The following is a 21,930-nucleotide window of genomic DNA, read 5'->3' as shown; positions in this document are numbered from 1 at the left end:
CCTCTCCCCCCAGCCCCCCGCCGCGGATCGGAAGCCGTCTCTTCACTCGCCGCCCCTAAAGATGGGAGCTGACTAACGGGGAGGGCAAAGCAGGGGGAGCGGCCCAAGCTTCCACGGCCCCTTGGGCTTCTGACATCAGCGACGGGGCCCCGGCCCCCTCCCTCCTTCCCTGCCTCCCTCCCTCCCTCCCCCGACGACCTTCCAATCCCCTAACTCTCCCAGGCCGCAAACGGAGCAGGGAGGGGCGGGGTGCAGTGGGCTCAGGTGTGAAGTCTACCCTGAGCTCATCACCACTGCTCACCGGGGGCCAGCCAGACGTTGCTCAGCACAAGAGACGACTAGTTCAGACCGACAAGGGACCTAGGACCCTGAGGGACCGTGCGGCCCTCACCCTTCCGGACACCTATGCCCGAGGTCACGGATGGCCCATCCCACACCCCTGATTCTCCCCGCTCCATCCCTGACTCTCCAGTGACCCAGCATCCAATCCTTGTGACTCTCCCGGCAGGGACTTGGCCCGGACCACCCAATGCCCCCACTCTCCCCTCTGACCCAGCCCGGACCATCCAACGTCCCCGGCTCTCCACTCTCCATCCCTGACGCTCTCCGGTGACCCAGCCAGGACCATCCCACGCCCCTGACTCTTCCCTAGTGATCCGGCACAGACCATCCAACACCCCCGACTCTCCCCGAGTGACCCGGCACGGACCGTCCGACGCCCCGACTCTCCCCTCTCCATCCCGGACTCTCCCCAGTGACCCAGCGTGCCCCATCCGGCGCCCCTGACTCTTCCTGCAGGGACTCAGCGTGGCCCATCCGATACCCCTGCCTCCTCTCTCCATCCCTGCCCCAACCCAGTGACCCAGCGCAGACCACCCAACATCCCTGACTCCCCCAGCGACCCAGCGCAGACGCCTTGGACTGTGAGCCCAGTGACAAAGAGGGACTCTGCCTGATCTGATTATCTTGCATCCACCCCAGTGCTGGGCGCGCAGTAAGTGTGCCACGTTCACGAGGAGCAGCGTGACTGATCTGGTGGAAAGGACATGGCTTCCAATCCCGCCTCTGCCACCTGTCTGCTGTGTGGCCTTTGGCAAGCCACTTCACCTCTCTGTGCCTCAGTTACCTCATCTGTAAAGTGGGGATTAAAAGATCGTGAGCCCCATGTGGGACAACCTGATTACCGTGTATCTAGCCCAGCGCTTATGGCACATAGCGCTTCACGATGACCATAATTATTATTAGTAAGTACTTAGCAAACACTATATTACGGTGATACTGGCAGGATTATCCTTCTTGGCTCCTGGGGAGGTTTTGAAGACAAAATGGAAACCCTGATGTGAAATGTATTTACGGGGGAGAATACCCCGGTCCCGGCTGCTGCTGCCCACGGCACAGGAGGGTCTCTGGAGACCCCGGCGCTGACCCCGAGGGATGACTAGAGCATTAGGGACTGCCTGTGACCCAGTTGAGGACCCCCGCCTAGAGGTCCTCGATCCCGCTAAACCAGGCCCCCGCAAGCCACAGACCCCCGTCTCCTGAGGACGGCAACCCCTGGTGACTCGTTTCCAACCCCCAGGTCCCATCGCCCTCCCTCTCGCTGATTTCTGGGGGACGCCCTCCTCCTCTGGGCAGGATTCCCAGAATACCGGGGGAGCGGGCCGAGCCCAGAGGAAATGCGGAGACCCCTGTCTGGTGGCCCCTTCTGGCCGGGACCCCGGCAGGGGAAGTCTTACCTTTATGGTTTTGGTCTGGAGTCTGAGTCCGTTTAAAGTGTTAATGGCTTTCTCGGCATCCTTTGGATCGATGTAATTAACGAAGCCGTAGCCTAAGCTCTGCCCTGCGGAGACACAAAGGAAGGCGAGGGCTCAGGCCTGTGGCCGCGCGTGCGGGCGGTTCCCCGGGGCTGGAGAGGGCGTCCACACCGCACGTGGTTGGTGGTCCCACGTCGCGGAAGGACAGCATGAGAAACAGGTGGCGGAGTGGGCAGAGCCCGGGCCCTGGGTGTCAGAAGGTCATGGGATCTAATCCTGGCTCTGCCACGTGACCTTGGGCAAGTCACTTTACTTCTCTGGGCCTCATCTGTAAAATGGGGATGGAGACCGTGAGCCCCACGTGGAACAGGGACTCCGTCCAACCTGATAAACTTGTATCCACCTCGGCGCTTAGTACAGTGCCTGACAACTAGTAAGCACTTAACAAATACCACACTTATTCTTCTTATTAAAGACAGAGGGCAGGGACTGTGTTTACTAACTCTACTGTACTCTCCCAGGTGCTCGGTACAGTAGACCGTCAGCGCTTGGAGGGCAGGGATTCTGCCTACTAACTTTAATTGTACTTTTCCCAGGGCTCAGTACAGAGGTCCGCACCCAGAAGCCTGTCAGCTCCTGGAGGGCAGGGAGCTCTCCCAAGCACTTAGTGCAGTGCTCTGCACCCTTTAAGAGCTCACCTCCTCCAGGAGGCCTTCCCAGACTGAGCCCCTTCCTTCCTCTCCCCCTCGTCCCCCTCTCCATCCCCCCATCTTACCTCCTTCCCTTCCCCACAGCACCTGTATATATGGATATATGTTTGTACATATTTATTACTCTATTTATTTATTTTACTTGTACATATCTATTCTATTTTATTTTGTTAGTATGTTTGGTTTTGTTCTCTGTCTCCCCCTTTTAGACTGTGAGCCCACTGTTGGGTAGGGACTGTCTCTATATGTTGCCAACTTGGACTTCCCAAGCGCTTAGTACAGTGCTCTGCACACAGTAAGCGCTCAATAAATACGATTGATGATGATGATGCTCTGCACACAGTAAGCGCTCAATAAATACGATTGATGATGATGATGATCTGATTCGGGCAATGGGCGAAGCTCTCCAGAGGGGGCCAGGGCAGAGAAAAGGCTGGGTTAGGGGTGAGGGCCGGGACACCCCCAGACTCCCCGGCGGCTGGTCGGCCTCTCATTTCACTTGTACATATTTACTATTCTATTTATTTTATTTTGTTAATATGTTTTGTTTTGTGGCCCGTCTCCCCCTTCTAGACCGTGAGCCCGTTGTCGGGTAGGGACCGTCTCTATTTGTTGCCGACTTGTACTTCCCAAGCGCGTAGTACAGTAAGCGCTCAATAAATACGACTGAATGAACGAATGAATCCGCCCGAGAGATCGTGGCGCTCTGGACGTTTGGTGATCTCCAAGGGTTCGTTACGGGAGGGTGTCATCGCCTTGCTGAAGTGCAGTCCAACGCCTGGGCCTCAGGGCTGGTCCTTTCACCCTAAAACCTGCTGCATGATGGCTGATCGCCTAATAATAACGGTATTTGTTAAGCGCTTACTATGTGCCGGGCACTGTTCTAAGGGCTGAGGCAATCAGGTTGGACGCAGTCCTTGTCCCATGTGGGGCTGACAGACTTAATCCCTGTTTTACAGATGAGGCAACTGAGGCCCAGAAGTGAAGTGACTGGCCCAAGGTCCCAAAGCAGACAAGTGACAGGGCCGGGATTAGAACTCAGGTCCTTCCGACTCATTCATTCATTCATTCATTCAGTCGTATTTATTGGACAGGCCCGAGCTCTGTCCATGAGGCCATGGCCACCTGGCCCCGCCACGACTCCACGGTCACAAGGGAGAGATTCGGTTCTGAAACTGACCAATGGTATTTATAATAATAACGGCATTTATTAAGCGCTTACTATGTGCAAAGCACTGTTCTAAGCGCTGGTGCTTACTGTGTGCAGGACACAGAGAAGCAGCGTGGCTCAGTGGAAAGAGCACGGGCTTTGGAGTCAGAGGTCGTGGGTTCGAATCCCGGCCCCGCCGATTGTCAGCTGTGTGGCTTTGGGCAAGTCACTTCACTTCTCTGTGCCTCAGTTACCTCATCTGTAAAATGGGGATTAAGACTGTGAGCCCCCCGTGGGACAACCTGATGACCTTGTAGACTCCCCAGCGCTTAGAACAGTGCTTTGCACATAGTAAGCGCTTAATAAATGCCACCATTATTATTGTTATGCCAAGCGCTCGGGAGAGAAGAATAGGATAGGATAGGTATCGCTGGAATTTAATCAACCAATCAATCAGTCGTATTTATTGAGCGCTTCCTGTGTGCAGAGCACTGTGCTAAGCGCTTGGGAAGTACAAGTTGGCAACATATAGAGACAGTCCCTACCCAACAGTGGGCTCACAGTCTAAAAGACTGAGTGCTTAGTGTGTGCAGAGTACTGCACTAAGCGCTTGGGAGAGTACAATACAATAATGAGCTTGGTAGAAACGATCTTTGCTCTCGAGGAGCCTCCAGTCCAGTGAGAGGATAGACATTAAAATTAATTAGAGACAGGGGGCATGGTAAAGTCTAAGGAGATGTATGAGGTCCTTCCCCACAGAAATCACCTTCCCACCCAAACCTCGTCCTCTTCCTGAATTTCCCACCACTACAGACAACAACCGACATCCCGTCTCACGAGCCCATAACCTTGGCATCGTCCTTGCCTCATGACTCTCATTCAACCCACATACTTTCAGTCTGGCGCCAAATCCTGTCAGTTTACCTCTGCAATACCTCTGGAGTCTGCCCCTTTCTGTCCGTTCAAACCGCTACCTTGCGGATCCAAGCGCTTATCGTCTCCCGCCTCGACTACCGCATCCGTCTCCTCGCTGACCTTCCTGTCTTCTGTGTCTCCTGGCTCCAGTCCTTACTTCACTCTGTTGCCCATATCGCTTTAAAAAAAGTCCACATCTCCCCATACTATAATAACCTCCAGTGGCTGTCCATCCATCTCCGCGTCAAAACAGAAACTCCTTACCTTTGGTTTTAAGGCCCTCTATCAGCTCTCCCCGCCTTTCTTACTTAACTGACTTCCAACTACAATCCAGTCTGCTCATTTCACTCCCCTGACACCGATGTACTCTCTGTTATCCGGGTCTCGTCTGTTACGCCGCCGACCTCCGGCCCGCGTCCTCTTCCTTTCCTGGGCTCCCACCCACTTCATATCTGACAGACCACCGCTCTCCCCACCTTCAAAGCCCTCCTGAAATCCCATCGCCTCCAAGAGGACTTCCCCGACTAAGGCGCCATTTCCCCTGATAGCACCTCCCTTCTGCTTTGCCTATGCCCTAAGCACTTGAAATTCCCCCCCACGACACTTACATACACCTCCTGTCCTCTCCCATTTTCCCCATCAGTTCCTTATTTTATTGCCTGTTTCCTCCGCTAGACTGTAAGCTCCTTGTGGGCAGGGATTTCGTCTACCGACTCTTCTGCACCGTATCCTCCCATGTGTTTTTTGCAGAGCACAAAATGCATACTATTTATTGAGCACGCAGTGTATGCTTGACAAAAACTATTGATTGAGTGATTGCTGTGGGGCTGCTGGCGGGTGGGGTGGGTCTCAAAATGCTTACAGGGTACACACCTACAAGCACCGGTGACGCTGAAGAGAGACTAGAGGTTATGAGACGTTAATCAGGGAAGGCTTTCTGGAGGAGACCTGACCAGCAGGGCTTTGAAGATGGGGAGAATGGTGGTCTGTCGGATGTGAAGGGGGAGGGTGTACCAAGAAAGGGCGAAGGGCTCCTTCCCCAAGCAAACTTTTTTTCCGGGCCTGAGGCCAGTGCGGTGTTGCTCCTGTGGCGATGCCCTCCCCCGCCTGCCCCTCCCAGATCAGGGGAACGGGGAAGTGAGATACACGGAAAATTGTCGGGACTTCTGCCAGGGAAGACGCCTCCAGTCTCAGGAATGGAGGATGCTAAATCTCTCTGCACTGCAGACCCAGATAGAGCCAAACCCCTGGAAACAGCCACTCAAACCCGCAATCTGCCCCAACCCCGCATGGCCCGGAGCCCCCCATCCTCCCCCAGCCCCAGCCCAGTTAAATGTTCTTCTCCTTGCCCCCAAGAATCCTCTAAAATCCCCTCAACCTCTCACCCTCCCACACGATCCACTTGGACCGCGAGCCCTGTGTCGGACAGGGACGTGTCCAACCTGATTATCTCGTATCTACCCCAACGTTTAGTACAATGCTAGGCACATAGTAAGCACATAAGTAATCAATCAATCATATTTATTGAGCGCTTACTGTGTGCAGAGCACTGTACTAAGTGCTTGGGAAGTCCAAGTTGGCAACATATAGAGACGGTCCCTACCCAACAGTGGGCTCACAGTCTAAAAGGGGGAGACAGAGAACAAAACCAAACATACTAACAAAATCAAATAAATAGAATAGATATGTACAAGTAAAATAAATCGAGTAATAAATATGTACAAACATATATACGGGTGCTGTGGGGAAGGAGAAGAGGTAAGATGAGGGGGATGGAGAGGGGGACGAGGGGGAGAGGAAGGAAGGGGCTCAGTCTGGGAAGGTACCATTAAATCAAAGGAAATAAAAACAATCCCCCCCATACGTGGGTATACGTGAATGTGCTTAAAAACGCACTCCCCACTCCCTTTCTTAAGAGAAAACCCAAGCCACAACAGCAAAAATGAGCCAAATAAGTTTAAAAGATAATAAGCAAAAAAATAAAAAGGCACTTACTAGAGGGCCCTGCACTGAGTGTTCAATAAATACCATCATCAATCGTATTTATTGAGCGCTTACTATGTGCAGAGCACTGTACTAAGCGCTTGGGAAGTACAAATTGGCAACAAATACCACTGACTGAACGGTTCTAGACTGTGAGCCCGTTGTTGGGTAGGGACCGTCTCTTTATGCTGCCAACGTGTACTTCCCAAGCGCTTAGTACAGTGCTCTGCACACAGTAAGCGCTCAATAAATACGATTGAATGAACGGTTGAATAGGAGCGGAACCAAGCAAAGTGTCTGCAGGAGGCCTCTGGGAGAGGGAGGGGATTGACTAAAGCTTTTGCAGCCACCCACACCAAGGGTGCGGGGCGGGTTGGGTGGAAGGGGGAGAGAGGAGGGGGGTGAGAGAGACTGTGTGTGTGTGTGTGTGTACACATATATATATATAAAAAGCAGCCTGGAGCCTGTGCCCAGTCAGACGTTCAGAAGTCCAACTCGACCTGACCCACCCCCGTCAGCACCCGCCACCTCCCCCAAACAACCCACATGGTCAGATACCAGCACAACTGGGCCCCGGACGCAAACGCTGTGGATCCCGGGGCTGCTGGCTTTTAACCGTCCCCCACTCCAGGGGCAGCCAGGTCCTGCAAGGCGCCAGGCCCAATCCCCCAGACAGAGCGACGGGGTGAGTCTCCTCGGACAATAGGTCAGGCCCAGCCGCTCCCCAGACAAAGCATCCAGCCCCCCTAGACAAGAGGCCGGGCCCAATCTCTCATATCCAGCCCCTGCGAAGTACCACGTCCAGTCCCCCAGACAGAGCACCATGACCAGCCCGCCCCCAGACAAGGAGCTACATCCAGCCCCCACAGACAAGAGCCCAGGCCCAGCCCCTGTGACAGAGTGCCATGCCCCCAGAAAAAGCCGCCACCATCATCATCATCATCATCAGTCGTATTTATTGAGCGCTTACTGTGTGCAGAGCACTGGACTAAGCGCTTGGGAAGTCCAAGTTGGCAACATATAGAGACAGTCCCTACCCAACAGTGGGCTCACAGTCTAAAAGGGGGAGAACCAGACAAGGCACCAGGCCCAGCCCTTCGCCCTTCCACCCAAGGGGACAAGGGGACAGGTTCTACCCTGTGCCCCCCTTCCACCCAAAGGGCCAGGCCCAGCCCCCCTGAGACAAGGGGCCCAGCCCCACCCTGCCTCCCCACATAAGAGCGGGTCCCTACCTGCTGTTGCGTAGGGACCATCTCTATAGGTTGCCAACTTGGACTTCCCAAGCGCTTGGTCCAGTGCTCTGCACATAGTAAGCGCTCAATAAATACGACTGAATGAATGAATAAGAGGCTAGACCCACTCCACTGTATACAAGGGGACAGGCCCAGCCCCCAGAAAAAGAATCATCATCATCATCAATCGTATTTATTGAGTGCTTACTGTGTGCAGAGCACTGGACCAAGCGCTTATGATAATAAGGGCATTTATTAAGCGCTTACTATGTGCAAAGCACTGTTCTGAGCGCTGGGGCATTTACAAGGTGATCAGGTCGTCCCACGGGGGGGCTCACAGTCTTACTCCCCGTTTTACAGATGAGGTAACTGGGGCCCAGAGAAGTTAAGTGACTTGCCCGAAGTCACACAGCTGACAAGTGGCGGAGCCGGGGTTTGAACCAATGACCTCTGACCCCATCAGATCCAGCCCCCCTTCCAAACTAAAGCACCAGGGAAAACCAACCTCCCGCTCCCTGCCCTGCCAAAAAAAGGCAGGGCCCCGATGCCACCGTCCACACCTCTTTTCGCTCACGGGCGCTAATCCCACTTCCACAGCTCACCACCTCCACGGAATAGGAAATCCGCTTTTAGCCGCTGGCTCGGGGCCCATGTGGGGGGCTTTAATCTGATCAGCCTCCTCCAGGCCCCCCCACCCTGCTGGGCTTGGGCCGGGGCCCCCAGGCCGCAGAACCTAATCCGCTGTTAGTTGGATTTATGGAGATAACTCTCTTGGAGCATCTGGAAGATAAACGGATAAGCCAGGCTACTTTCTCCTCCGGCTACGCCGTGAGCGCGTCGGTGGCAGCAGGAATGTTGTCCACCGAGTCCGTTCCTCCTCTTCCGAGCGCTCAGTACAGTGCGCCGCACACAGTACCCTGTGAGCTCCTTAAAGGCCGGGGCTGTGTCTGCTAAGCCTGCTGTCTTTTAGACTGTGAGCCCACTTTTGGGTAGGGACTGTCTCTATATAATAATAATAATCATAATAATGGCATTTATTAAGCGCTTACTATGCCAACTTGGACTTCCCAAGCGCTTAGTCCAGTGCTCAGCGCACAGTAAACGCTCAATAAATATGATTGATTGATTGATTAGACTGAATCCCCCTTTTCCTCTCCTCCTCTCCATCCCCCCGCTCTACCTCCTTCCCCTCCCCACAGCACCTGTATATATGTTTGTACAGATTTATTACTCTATTTTACCTGTACGTATTTACTATTCTATTTATTTTGTTAATGATGTGCATTACAGTGCTCTGCACATAGTAAGCGCTCAATAAATACGATTGATGATGATTTAGCTTTAATTCTATTTGTTCATTCATTCATTCATTCAGTCGTATTTATTGAGCGCTTCCTGTGTGCAGGGCACTGTACTAAGCGCTTGGGAAGTCCAAGTTGGCAACATCTAGAGATGGTCCCTACCCAACAGCAGGCTCACATTCTAGAAGGGGGAGACAGACAACTAAACAAAACATATTAGCAAAATAAAATAAATAGGATATGTACAAATAAAATAAATAGAGTAGTAAATACGTACAAACATCTATACACATATACAGGTGCTGTGGGGAGGGGAAGGGGGATCTGATGACACCCGTCCACATGTTTTTGTTTTGTTGTCTGTCTCCCCCTTCTAGACTGTGAGCCCGTTGTTGGGTAGGGACCGTCTCTATATGTTGCCGATTTGTACTTCCCAAGCGCTTAGTACAGTGCTCTGCACACAGTAAGCGCTCAATAAATACGATTGATTGATTGATTAGACTGAGCCCCCCTTTTCTTCTTCTCCTCCCCCTCCCCCCGCCATAACCTCCTTCCCCTCCCCACAGCACCTGTATAGATGTTTGTACAGATTTATTACTCTATTTTACCTGTACATATTTACTATTCTATTCATTTTGTTAATGATGTGCATTTAGCTTTAATTCTGTTTGTTCATTCATTCATTCATTCAATCGTATTTATTGAGCGATTACTGTGTGCAGGGCACTGTACTAAGCGCTTGGGAAGTCCAAGTTGGCAACATCTAGAGACGGTCCCTACCCAACAGCGGGCTCACAGTCTAGAGGGGGGAGACAGACAACAAAACAAAACATATTAACAAAATAAAATAAATAGAATATGTACAAATAAAATAAATAGAGTAGTAAATACGTACAAACATCTATACATATATACAGGTGCTGTGGGGAGGGGAAGGGGGATCTGATGACACCCATCCACATGTTTTGTTTTGTTGTCTGTCTCCCCCTTCTAGACTGTGAGCCCGTTGTTGGGTAGGGACCGTCTCTAGATGTTGCCGATTTGTACTTCCCAAGCGCTTAGTCCAGTGCTCTGCACACAGTAAGCGCTCAATAAATACGACTGACTGAATGAATGAATGCTGTCCTCTCCCAGGTCCTCAGTCGATCGTATTTATTGAGCGCTTACAGAGTGCAGGGCACTTTACTCAGCTCTTGGGAGAGTACAATATAACAGAGCTGGTAGATACGCTCCCTGCCCTCAACGAGCTTACAGTCTAGAGCGGGAGACAGATGATGAGATAAATTGGGAAGCAGCGTGGCTCAGTGGAAAGAGCCCGGGCTTTGGAGTTAGAGGTCATGGGTTCAAATTCCGCTCTGCCACTTAGCTGTGTGACTTTGGCCAAGTCACTTAACTTCTCTGGGCCTCAGTTCCCTCATCTGTAAAATGGGGATTGAAACTGTGAGTCCCCCGTGGGACGACCTGATCACCTTGTAACCTCCCCAGCGCTTAGAACAGTGCTTTGCACATAGTAAGCGCTTAATAAGTGTCATTATTAAATTGGGAAGCAGCGTGGCTCAGTGGAAAGAGCACGGGCTTTGGCGTCAGAGGTCATGGGTTCAAACCCCGACTCCGCCACTTGTCAGCTGTGTGACTTTGGGCAAGTCACTTAACCTCTCTGGGCCTCAGTTACCACATCTGTAAAATGGGGATTAAGACTGTGAGCCCCCCGTGGGACAAGCTGATCACCCTGTAACCTCCCCAGCGCTTAGCACAGTGCTTTGCACATGGTAAGCGCTTAATAAATGCCATCATCATTATTATTATTATTATTAAGAAATAAATTACCGATGTGGACATAAGTGCTGTGGGGCTGAGGGAGGGCTGAATGAATGAATCAATCATATTTATTGAGCGCTTACTGTGTGCAGAGCACTGTACTAAGCGCTTGGGAAGTACAAGTTGGGATGAAGGGAGCAAAACCAAGTCCAAGGGTGACACAAAAGGGCATGGGAGAAGAGGAAATGAGGGCTTAGGGCAGGCCTCTTGGAGGAGATGTGCTTTCAATCAATCAATCAATCATATTTATTGAGCGCTTACTGTGTGCAGAGCACTGTACTAAGCGCTTGGGAAGTACAAGTTGGCAACATATAGAGACAGTCCCTACCCAACAGTGGGCTTTCAGTAAGGTGACAGTCAACCAGCTGACGGCCCACAGAAGACTGTCAGCTCCTTGACAGCAGGGATCGTGTCCATTCATTCATTTATTCATTCAGTCGTATTTATTGAGCGCTTACTGTGTGCAGAGCACTGTACTAAGCGCTTGGGAAGTACGAGTTGGCAACATAGAGAGACGGCCCCTACCCAACAGTGGGCTCACAGTCTAGGAGAATAACGGCATTTATAAAGCGCTTACGATGTGCAAAGCACTCTCCCGAAGGCGCGGTCCAGTGCTCAGCTCACAGTAGGTGCTCAGAACACATTATCCATTGATAGACTGGCCTGTCTGTTAATGTCTGTCTCCCCCTCTAGATTGTAAGCTCGTTAAGGGCAGGGAGCATGCTGTACTGGACTCTTTCAGGTGCTAAGTACAGTGTTCTACACATACTTTGTGCTCAATCAATACCACTGATTGACTGATTGACTGTCCGGCCCTCCAGCTTTTCCAAAGTGCTTCACTGACTTAATAACTGTGGTATTTGTTAAGCACTCATTCATTCATTCAGTCAGTCATATTTATTAAGCACTTAAGTGCTTGTGTGCAGAGCACTGTACTAAGTGCTTGGGAAAGTACAATAACAAATACCAACATTATTACTATTACCATGTACATATTGAGAAGCAACGTGGCTTACTGGAAAAGAGCCCGGGCTTTGGAGTCAGAGGTCGGGGGTTCAAATCCCGGCCCCGCCACTCGTCAGCTGGGTGACTTTGGGCAAGTCACTTCACTTCTCTGGGCCTCAGTTCCCTCCCCTGTGAAACGGGGATTAAGACTGTGAGCCCCACGTGGGACAACTTGATCACCTTGTATCCTCCCCAGCGCTTAGAACAGTGCTCTGCACATAGTAAGCGCTTAACAAATGCCATCATTATTATTACAATACAACGATAAACAGTGACATTCCCTGCACTGTATGCCAAGCACTGTATCAGGCACTGGGGTAGATGCAAGATAATCGGGTGGGACACAGTCCCCGCCCCACCAGGGGTTCATAGTCTAAGGGGGAGGGAGAACAGGGATTGTATCCCCATTTTACAGAAGAGAAAACTGAGGCCCAGAGAAGTGAAATGCCTTGCATCGGGTCAGACAGCTGAGAGGGAGCAGAGCCAGAATTAGCACTGTGGCCCTCCGACTCCCAAGCCCGCGCTCTTTCCACTAGGCCGTGCTGAGGGAGGGTGGTATGATTATTCCCATTTCACAGATAAGGAGACAGAGGCCCAGAGAGGCAGTGTCCCTGGGCCGCGGACGCCCAGCAGTTGGACCGGGACGGCACAGGGCCTCGGTCAAAAGTCCCCCGGCAACCCCAACCATGCCCTAGCCCGAATGGCTACCACGACACTTGTTGGGGGGGAGGCGACTCCAATTGGAGTTAACTCACGTGGCTCTATTTTGAATTTTGTAGTCGCCGATTCATCACTCTTGTTAATAACCAAGGCATTTATTAAGCACTTGGTAGGCACTGAGCACTAGAGTACGTATTAGACATTGAGATCAGGCATGGTCCCTGGCCCACGCAGGGAGGGAGGGAGAGTGGGGAACTGCTCCCCATTTTATAAAGGGGGAAACTGAGGTCCAGAGAGGTGAAGTGTCCGGTCCAAAGCCACGGGGAGGGCCGGGGGAGGAGCTGCAACTGGAAGGCCAGGTCCTCTGGCTCCCTGCCTTGTTCTCTTTCTTCCAGGCCTCACTGCCTCCCCACCTCCCCACAAAACCATCCCAAACCAGGTGATTCCAATTTCCCTGGTTCCCAATTTCTCCCCTCCCCACTATCGGGGGCCACCGCTGTGTCCAGGGGCTTCTTCGCCTCCTGTCCGGTGCCTGCAGTCCCAGGGGGAGGGGAGCGGCTGTCTCCCCCCCCCCCCCCCCCCCCCCCCCCCGCTGCCTTCTCCGGGCAGAGTTAATTCCCTTAATTCAGGGCTGGCTTCCGGACGCAAGCCATCGCTCTGATGTCCACAGTAATGAAGTTTTCCCATTTAGTGCCGCATTAATTAAGGCAGAGACCTGTGCTCTGAAGGAGGCCAGCCAGGACCTGATTACATGGTTCAAAACCAACTCCTGCTCCCACCGAGAGAGAGAGAAAGGGGTTGGGGGGGGGGGGCGGCGCACGCGACTATTTAACAACGGTCACTCAAGCGCCCTCCGAGAGGCCAGAGACCCTCCGTAGTCCGGCCCTGCAGAGGGAATGCCACTCTATCGTTTCCCACACATCCCGGGAGCGCTGGGCAACGCGTAACTAGCGGGTGCCAACCAAGTGGGGCTGCCCCGGCCGATCCACCCGGGCAGGCTGGTCGGAGCCGAAGGTGCCCGCCCGCCCCGCTGCCATCAGTCAGGGTGAAGCTGGGGTGGGGGGGCAAAGTCCATCACGGGGTGTGGGCAGAGCTGGAAAGTCACCATGCCCTAGCCCGAATGGCTACCACGACACTTGTTGGGGGGGAGGCGACTCCAATTAGAGTTAACTCACGTGACTCTATTTTGAATTTTATAGTCGCTGATTCATCATTCTTGTTAATAACCAAGGCATTTATTAAGCACTTAGTATCCACTGAGCACTACAGTACGTATTAGACATTCAGATCAGGCGTGGTCCGTGGCCCACTCCTCTCCCACACTGGTCCAACGGGGTGGGGGTGGGAAATGACACCAGCTCTGTCCACCCCATTCTGGGTCCACAGGCAGCATCTAGGCCGTACATTCAATTGTGGTCAGGGAATGTATCTGTACTATTCTTTAACTGTACTCTCCCAAGCGCTTAGTCTAGTGTTCCGCACACGGGAAATGCTCAGTAAATACAATTTCCTGACTGAATCATCATCATCATCAATCGTATTTATTGAGCGCTTACTGTGTGCAGAGCACTGGACTAAGCGCTTGGGAAGTCCAAATTGGCAACATCTAGAGACAGTCCCTACCCAACAGTGGGCTCACAGTCTAAAAGGGGGAGACAGAGCACCAAACCAAACATACTAACAAAATAAAATAAATAGGATAGATATGACTCCCACTTGCCGGAAAGTCATCCGGCTTTCGCGGCTTACTCAGTATGGAGGGCCACCGAGGCGGCTCCCTCCTAAAGATGAAAAATGAAGAGCAGATGACACAGAACTGGGAGTCAGGAAGTCTCATGCCCTCCCTCCGCACATTTCAATTGTGTTAACATGTTTGGTTTTGTTGTCTGTCTCCCCCCTTCTAGACCGTGAGCCTGCTGTTGGGTAGGGACTGTCTGTATGTTGCCAACTTGTACTTCCCAAGCGCTCAGTACAGTAAGTGCTCAATAAATACGACTGAATGAATGAATGCCCCGCCCTACGCTGCCTGGGCCCGGGCCCAACCGAGAGGCCTGGTGGACTGCGGGGTCCCGGGGCCCACGGCCAGATTGGCCGGCTGGCATCGGAGCCCTATGCGCCACCCAAAAATTCCTCCCGGGCACAGGCAGATGGAGAACCCGTGAGGCCCGCAGAGCGTGGTGAGGATGGGCGACCCGGCTTTAGACGGCACGGTAAGCGCTCAATAAATACGATTGATGATGATGATGACGGTCTAGAGCAGTCCGGCGCCCACCTTTCTGTTTAGCTGCAAGATCTGGCCCGAACCCGGGAGACACATCCATCCGGCCACCGCGGCCGCCTCTGCCCACTCGCCATCAGTTGGCAGGATAGGGGTCAGCGAGCCCGCCGTTCTGGGATGCGCGCGGCTTCCCGGTCCCACGGGTCAGCTGGTGGCGGGGGGGCCCGTGTGTGGAGAATGGATTATAGCAGGTTGCGCCGAGCTGGGATGGGCACGGGCAGGGCCGATGACCCGGGCACAAGCTCAAGCCCGGGCGGACCTAATGCCGGACGGGAGCAGGTGGGTGGGGGACGCCGGCTTCGGGCAGGAAAAGGGCCGCTCTTACTAAGCGCCAAGCGCTGTGCTGAGCTCCAGGGGTAGATTCAAGGCAGACCCAATCCCCGTCCCAAATGGAAGGGAGGACAGGCATTTGAATCCCCATTTTGCAAATGAAGAAACTGAGGCCCATTTATTTATTTATTTTACTTGTACATTTCTATCCTATTGATTTTATTTTGTTGGTATGTTTGGTTTTGTTCTCTGTCTCCCCCTTTTAGACTGTGAGCCCGCTGTTGGGTAGGGACTGTCTCTATGTGTTGCCAATTTGTACTTCCCAAGCGCTTAGGACAGTGCTCTGCACATAGTAAGCACTCAATAAATACAATTGATTGATTGATTGATTGATTGAAGTGAAGAGATTTGCCCACGATCACCTGGCAAGAAAGTGGCAGACAGCTGGGGTTAGAACCCAGAACCCATGGTCCCAGGCCTGGGCTCCTTCCACTACGCCATCCTGTTTCTCACTCCCCCGCCCACCTGCCCCAAGCGCTTAGTACAGTGCTCCGCACACAGTAAGCGCTCAATAAATACGATTGAATGAATGAATGAATGCCCCCGGCACCCACGGATTCGTAGTGGATGACTAGTTTCCGTGGCTTCACCTCTCACTCTTGCCACCAGAAACAGCCCGGGCCTGGGAGCACTTACTGCATGCAGAGCACTGTACTAAGCGCTTGGGAAGTCCAAGTTGGCGACATATAGAGACGGTCCCTACCCAACAACGGGCTCACAGTCTAGAAGGGGGAGACAGACAACAAAACAAAAACGTGGCCAATTCTGCCATACTGCACTCTCTCAATCATCATCATCAATCGTATTTATTGAGCGCTTACTATGTGCAGAGCACTGTACTAAGCGCTTGGGAAGTACAAATTGGCAACATACAGAGACAGTCCCTACCCAACATTGGGCTCACAGTCTAAAAGGGGGAGACAGAGAACAAAACCAAACAGACTAACAAAATAAAATAAATAGAATAGATATGTACTAGCAAAATAAATAAATAAATAAATAGAGTAATAAAGATGTACAAACATATATACAGGTGCTGTGGGGAAGGGAAGGAGGTAAGATGGGGGGGATGGAGAGGGGGACTACTGCTTAGTACAGTGTTCTGCCTATACTAAGCACTCAATACATAATTTGTGAGCTCTGAACTGTGACCTCATCGTGGGCCGGAATGTGTCTGTTATTATAATGTACTTTCCCAAGCACTTAGTGCGGTGCTTTGCACTCGATAAATATAATTGAATGAAGGAATAAATACCATTGATGGATAACGTTTTCTCTATATGTTCCATATATATCTGTTAATTGTTTATGTCTATTAACGTCTGTCTCCCCCTTTAGACTGTGAACTTGTTTTGGGCAGGGGATGTGTCTATTGTTGTACTGTACTCTTCCAAGCGCTCAGTACAGCGCTCTGCACCCAGTAAGCGCTCCATAAATACGACTGAATGAATGGGAGTCGGGAGACTGGGGTTTGAATTCTGGCTCCATCACTGGGCTGCTGGGTGATCTTGGGATACTAACCGAACTTCTCTGGACCTAGGTTTCCTCATCTGTAAAATGGGGATTCAGCAGTTGTTTCTGTTCCCCCTTAGGTTTCCTCATCTGGAAAATGGGGATTCAACAGTTGTTTCTGTTCCCCCTTAAGCCCATGGGCCCCTTGGGGTATAGGGACTGTGTCTGGTCTGATTATTGTGTATCTTAAAACAGTGTTTGACCTATTCTAATGCTTAACAGATACCAATCAATCAGTGGCCTATACTGAGTGCCCACTGTATGGACAGCGTTATACCAAGCACTTGCGAGAGTACAATTTAACTCTCACAAGTTGATGGTCTAGGGAAGCAGCAGCACGGCATAATGGATAGAGCACGGGCCTTGGTGTCATTCATTCAATCGCATTTATTGACCGCTTACTGTGTGCAGAGCACTGTACTAAGCGTTTGACGTGTCAGAAGGTCATGGGTTCTCATCCCAGATCTGCCACTTGTCTGCTGTGGGAACTTGGGCAAGTTCCTTCACTTCTCTGTGCCTCAGTTACCTCATCTGTGTAGATGGGGATTGAGACTGTGAGCCCCATGAGGGACGGGGACTGTGTCCAACCCATTCATTCATTCATTCAATCGTATTTATTGAGCGCTTACTGTGTGCAGAGCACTGTACTAAGCGCTTGGGAAGTACAAGTTGGCAACATATAACAATTTGCTTGTATCCACCCCAGTGCTTGGTACAGTGCCTGGCACACAGTAAGCGCTCAACAAATACCACAATTATTATTATTATTAGAGGAAGGCACAAGACATTAATGTGAATAGATGAATTATGGATATGTACATCAGTGCCACAGGGTGAATATCAAGTGCTTAAAGGGAACAGATCCAAGTGCACAGGCGATGCAGGAGGAAGAGGGAGTAGGGGAAAAGTGGGCTTAGTCGAGGAAGGCCTCTTGGAGGAGAAGTGATTTTAATAAGGCTTTGAAGGCGGGGAGAGTGGTGGTCTGTCGGACATGGCGGGAGAGGGAAATAGCATCATCATTATTATTTATTCGATTGTCTCCCCCTTTTAGACTGTGAGCCCGCTGTTGGTAGGGACTGTCTCTATGTGTTGCCGACTTGTACTTCCCTAGTGCTTAGTGCAGTGCTCTGCACACGGTAAGCGCTCAATAAATACAATTGATTGATTGACTGATTTATTATCATCACCTCTCTTCCCCATGTCTCACTTTCTGTTCTCCCCCCACTCCTCTACTACTACTCCTCTACTACTACCAGGCCTTCCCAGACTGAGCCCCCTCCTTCCTCTGCCCCTCCTCCCCCTCTCCATCCCCCCCCCCCACCTTACCTCCTTCCCCTCCCTACAGCTCCTGTATATGTTTGTATGTATTTACTACTCTATTTATTTATTTTACTTGTACATATCTATTCTATTGATTTTAGTTCGTTAATATGTTTTGTTTTGTTCTCTGTCTCCCCCTTCTAGACTGAGAGCCCCCTGTTGGGTAGGGACCGTCTCTATGTGTTGCCAACTTGTACTTCCCAAGTGCTTAGTGCAGTGCTCTGCACACAGTAAGCGCTCAATAAATACAATTGATTGACTGATTGATCTATTATCATCACCTCTCTTCCCCATGTCTCACTTTCTGTTCTCCCCCCACTCCTCTACTACTACTCCTCTACTACTACCAGGCCTTCCCAGACTGAGCCCCCTCCTTCCTCTGCCCTCCTCCCCCTCTCCACCCCCGCCCACCTTACCTCCTTCCCTTCCCTACAGCTCCTGTATATATGTTTGTACGTATTTATTACTCTATTTATTTATTTTACTTGTACATATCTATTCTATGGATTTTATTTTGCTAATATGTTTTGTTTTGTTCTCTGTCTCCCCCTTCTATACTGAGAGCCCCCTGTTGGGTAGGGACCGTCTCTATGTGTTGCCAACTTGGACTTCCCAAGCGCTTAGTCCAGTGCTCTGCCCACAGCAAGCGCTCAATAAATACGATTGATTGATTGATCCTCTCCAGTTTTCCTTTCCCTCTCCCCTCCTCCACCCCAGGTTCTCAGAACCCCATTTCACCCCCATCCCCGGGGTGTGGGCTCGCTGGCCAAGGGATGTGAGAGGGGAAAGGGAAAAAGGGCAGGAATCAGACTTCCAAAAATAAGATGTCACCGGTCCTGACTTCTCAGCCTGAGGCTTTTCCATGTTGCCCGGGGATAATTCGTGCCTTTAGAAGCCACCTCTCTTGCCCCCCAAGGGGGTGTTTAGCAGGTGAGACTAACTTACACCCTAAGCCCCCTCGGTCCCCCCCCCACCCCCCCAACTCCCCTACTGCCGCCCCTTTTGACCTCCACACCCAGAGACTCCCCTAACCACCTCCCCGGCCCCGGTGCGCAGCTAAACGCCGGGCCCGGCAGACGGAATTCTCTCTATCCGTGGAATGGGACAGGAGGGACCAGTTTCATTGTTAATTTAAAGAGCTAGAATTAATTAGGCAGGGTAAATGAAGAATTTAATAAGCACGCTTTACAACCAGCAGCTCTGCCTTTCTTAAACACAGCCGGCGGGCGGGCGGGCGGGCAAGGAGGCAGACGGGCAGACAGGCGGGCATCCACCGCCCCTCGCCGTCTCTCCGGCCGGCTTCCCGGAAGTCTGGGCCCGGAGCTCCCATTCCGGGAAGAAGGAACAGGCTGGCCCTGTGCCCAGCCACAGCCCGCGCCTCGCTTCCCGCCTGGACCCCCCCCACCCCCGGCAACTGGGGCCCAATCAGACGTCGCGGCTGGGACTCGGACTGGGAACGGGTCTCCCATCCCCGGCTGGATGTCACGAGCTCGGGGGGGAGGAAGACAGGCCGTCCCCGGAGCAGGCGGTGTCCTTGTCGGGCCAGTCGATCAACTGTATTTATCGAGCGCTTACTGTGTGCAGAGCACTGTACCAGGCACTTGGGAGAGCACGATACGACAATAAACAGGCCCATTCCTTGAGCTCAAGTTCTTACAGTCTCGAGTGGGAGACGTGCGGAGAACTCCCCAATGGGTACACTCGCCGAAAGGGAATCTGGCCATGCTTACACGGGCTTCTGGCAAAATGAGGATTAACCTCCCGACATAACCTTCTGCCCATCCGCCAAGCTAGCTCTCTTCCTCCCTTCAAAGCCCTACTGAGAGCTCACCTCCTCCAGGAGGCCTTCCCAGACTGAGCCCCCTCCTTCCTCTCCCCCTCCTTACCTCCTTCCCCTCCCCACAGCACCTGTATATATGTTTTTACGTATTTACTACTCTATTTTATTTGTACATATTTATTTTATTTTGTTAATATGTTTTGCTTTGTTCTCTGTCTCCCCCTTCTAGACTGTGAGCCCGCTGATGGGTAGGGACCGTCTCTATACGTTGCCAACTTGTACTTCCCAAGCGCTTACTACAGTGCTCTGCACACAGTAAGCGCTCAATAAATACGACTGAATGAATGAATAAGCAGAAGGCCCTGCTTCCCCGTGATGGTTCTGTGACCCTCACAGATACTCAAAAGGAACGGGGGGTGGGGGGGGGGATGGTCCCCATGTCCCCTTATGCCCTTATGGTGCCCTTATTGCCCGAGGACATCGCTGGGTGGGGCGCCCTGAGGAAGGTTGGGACCACAGGCGGTGCCGCTGTTACTCCGTTATATTGCTCAGTAAAGTGCTCTGCACAGTGGGAGCACTCAGTAAATAGGATTCATTTATTGATTGATTGCTACTAGCAGGAGCTGTTGTGTGGCTCCTGGTTTGCTGGGTGTCAATGGGCAAGTCCCTCAGGGAGAAGCAGCATGGCCTGGTGGAGAGAGCCTGGGCCTGCAGTCAGAGGACCTGGGTTCTAATCCTGGCTCCACCACTTCATCAATCGTATTTATTGAGCGCTTACTGTGTGCACAGCACTGTACTAAGCGCTTGGGAAGTACGAATTGGCAACATATAGAGACAGTCCCTACCCAACAGTGGGCTCACAGTCTAAAAGGGGGAGACAAAACCAAACATACTAACAAAATGGAATAGATATGTACAAGTAAAATAAATAAATAAATAGAGTAATAAATATGTACAAACATATATCCATATATACAGGTGCTGTGGGGAAGGGAAGGAGGTGGGGGAGGAGCGGGAGAGGAAGGAAGGGGCTCAGTCTGGGAAGGCCTCCTGGAGGAGGTGAGCTCTCAGTAGGGCCTTGAAGGGAGGAAGAGAGCACCGCTTGTCAGCTATGTGACCTTGGGCAAGTCACTTGGCTTCTCTGCACCTCAGTGACCTCATCTGTACAACACGGATGAAGATTTTGAGCCCCACGTGGGACATGGACTGAGTCCCCCCGACCCCGAACCTGATTAGCTTATTTAGTACAGTTCTTGGCACATAGTATAAGCACTTAGCAAATACCATTAAAAAGCACCTCCCCCAAAACCAAACCCTTTCTGGGCCTTCCTTTCCTCATCTGGGAAATGGGGAGAAGATCCCTGCTCTTTCTCCTCATAATGATAATAATAATGGCATTTATTAAGCGCTTACTATGTGCAAAGCACTGTTCTAAGCGCTGGGGAGGTTACAAGGTGATCAGGTTATCCCACGGGGGGCTCACAGTCTTCATCTCCATTTTACAGATGAGGTAACTGAGGCAGAGAAGTGGCCCAAAGCCACACACCTGACAAGTGGCGGAGCCGGGATTTGAACCCATGACCTATGACTCCAAAGCCCGTGCTCTTTCCGCTGAGCCACGCCTCTTCTCCTCATCGCCTCATAGAGCGTGAGCCCCGTGGGGGTCCTGTGTGTGACCAGATTACCCCGTCTCTACCCTGGCGCTCCGCACGTAAAGTGTTTACCCAGAAGCAGCGTGGCCCAGTGGAAAGAGCCCGGGCTTTGGAGTCCGAGGTCATGAGTTCAAACCCCGGCTCTGCCAATTGTCAGCTGTGTGACTCTGGGCAAGTCACTTCACTTCTCTGGGCCTCAGTTCCCTCACCTGGAAAATGGGGATGAAGACTGTGAGCCCCCCCGTGGGACAACCTGATCACCTTGGAACCTCCCCAGCGCTTAGAACAGTGCTTTGCACATAGGGAGCACCTAATAAATGCCATCATTATTATTATTATCCTGACTAGAAGAAGAGGAAGAGAGATGTGACAGAGCAAGTCCTAGCTTGGGAGGCTCGGAAGGATCCTGGGGTCTTTGTCCAGTAGCAAGGAGGGGCTCTCCTGACATCCCACTGTTGGGTAGGGACTGTCTCGATATGTTGCCAATTTGTACTTCCCAAGCGCTTAGTACAGTGCTCTGCACATAGTAA

General features: G+C 51.9%; 1 protein-coding gene across 6 annotated transcripts in view; it reads right to left on the bottom strand.

Annotated features, from left to right (window-relative positions):
- Nucleotides 1–21,930, bottom strand: part of ELAVL4 (ELAV like RNA binding protein 4) — a 78,349-nt gene that overhangs the window by 7,061 nt on the left and 49,358 nt on the right. For all 6 annotated transcript variants that reach the window (XM_038760409.1, XM_038760411.1, XM_038760410.1 and 3 more), the window contains one exon: nucleotides 1,737–1,840. In XM_038760409.1, the coding sequence (XP_038616337.1) occupies nucleotides 1,737–1,840 (104 nt within the window). The remainder of the gene's footprint in view (nucleotides 1–1,736; nucleotides 1,841–21,930) is intronic.

The sequence above is a fragment of the Tachyglossus aculeatus genome, chromosome 18 (genome assembly GCF_015852505.1).
Source record: "Tachyglossus aculeatus isolate mTacAcu1 chromosome 18, mTacAcu1.pri, whole genome shotgun sequence".
Taxonomy (NCBI): domain Eukaryota; kingdom Metazoa; phylum Chordata; class Mammalia; order Monotremata; family Tachyglossidae; genus Tachyglossus; species Tachyglossus aculeatus.
The sequence above is the reverse complement of the archived record's forward strand: the minus strand, read 5'-3'. Positions and strand labels throughout refer to the sequence as shown.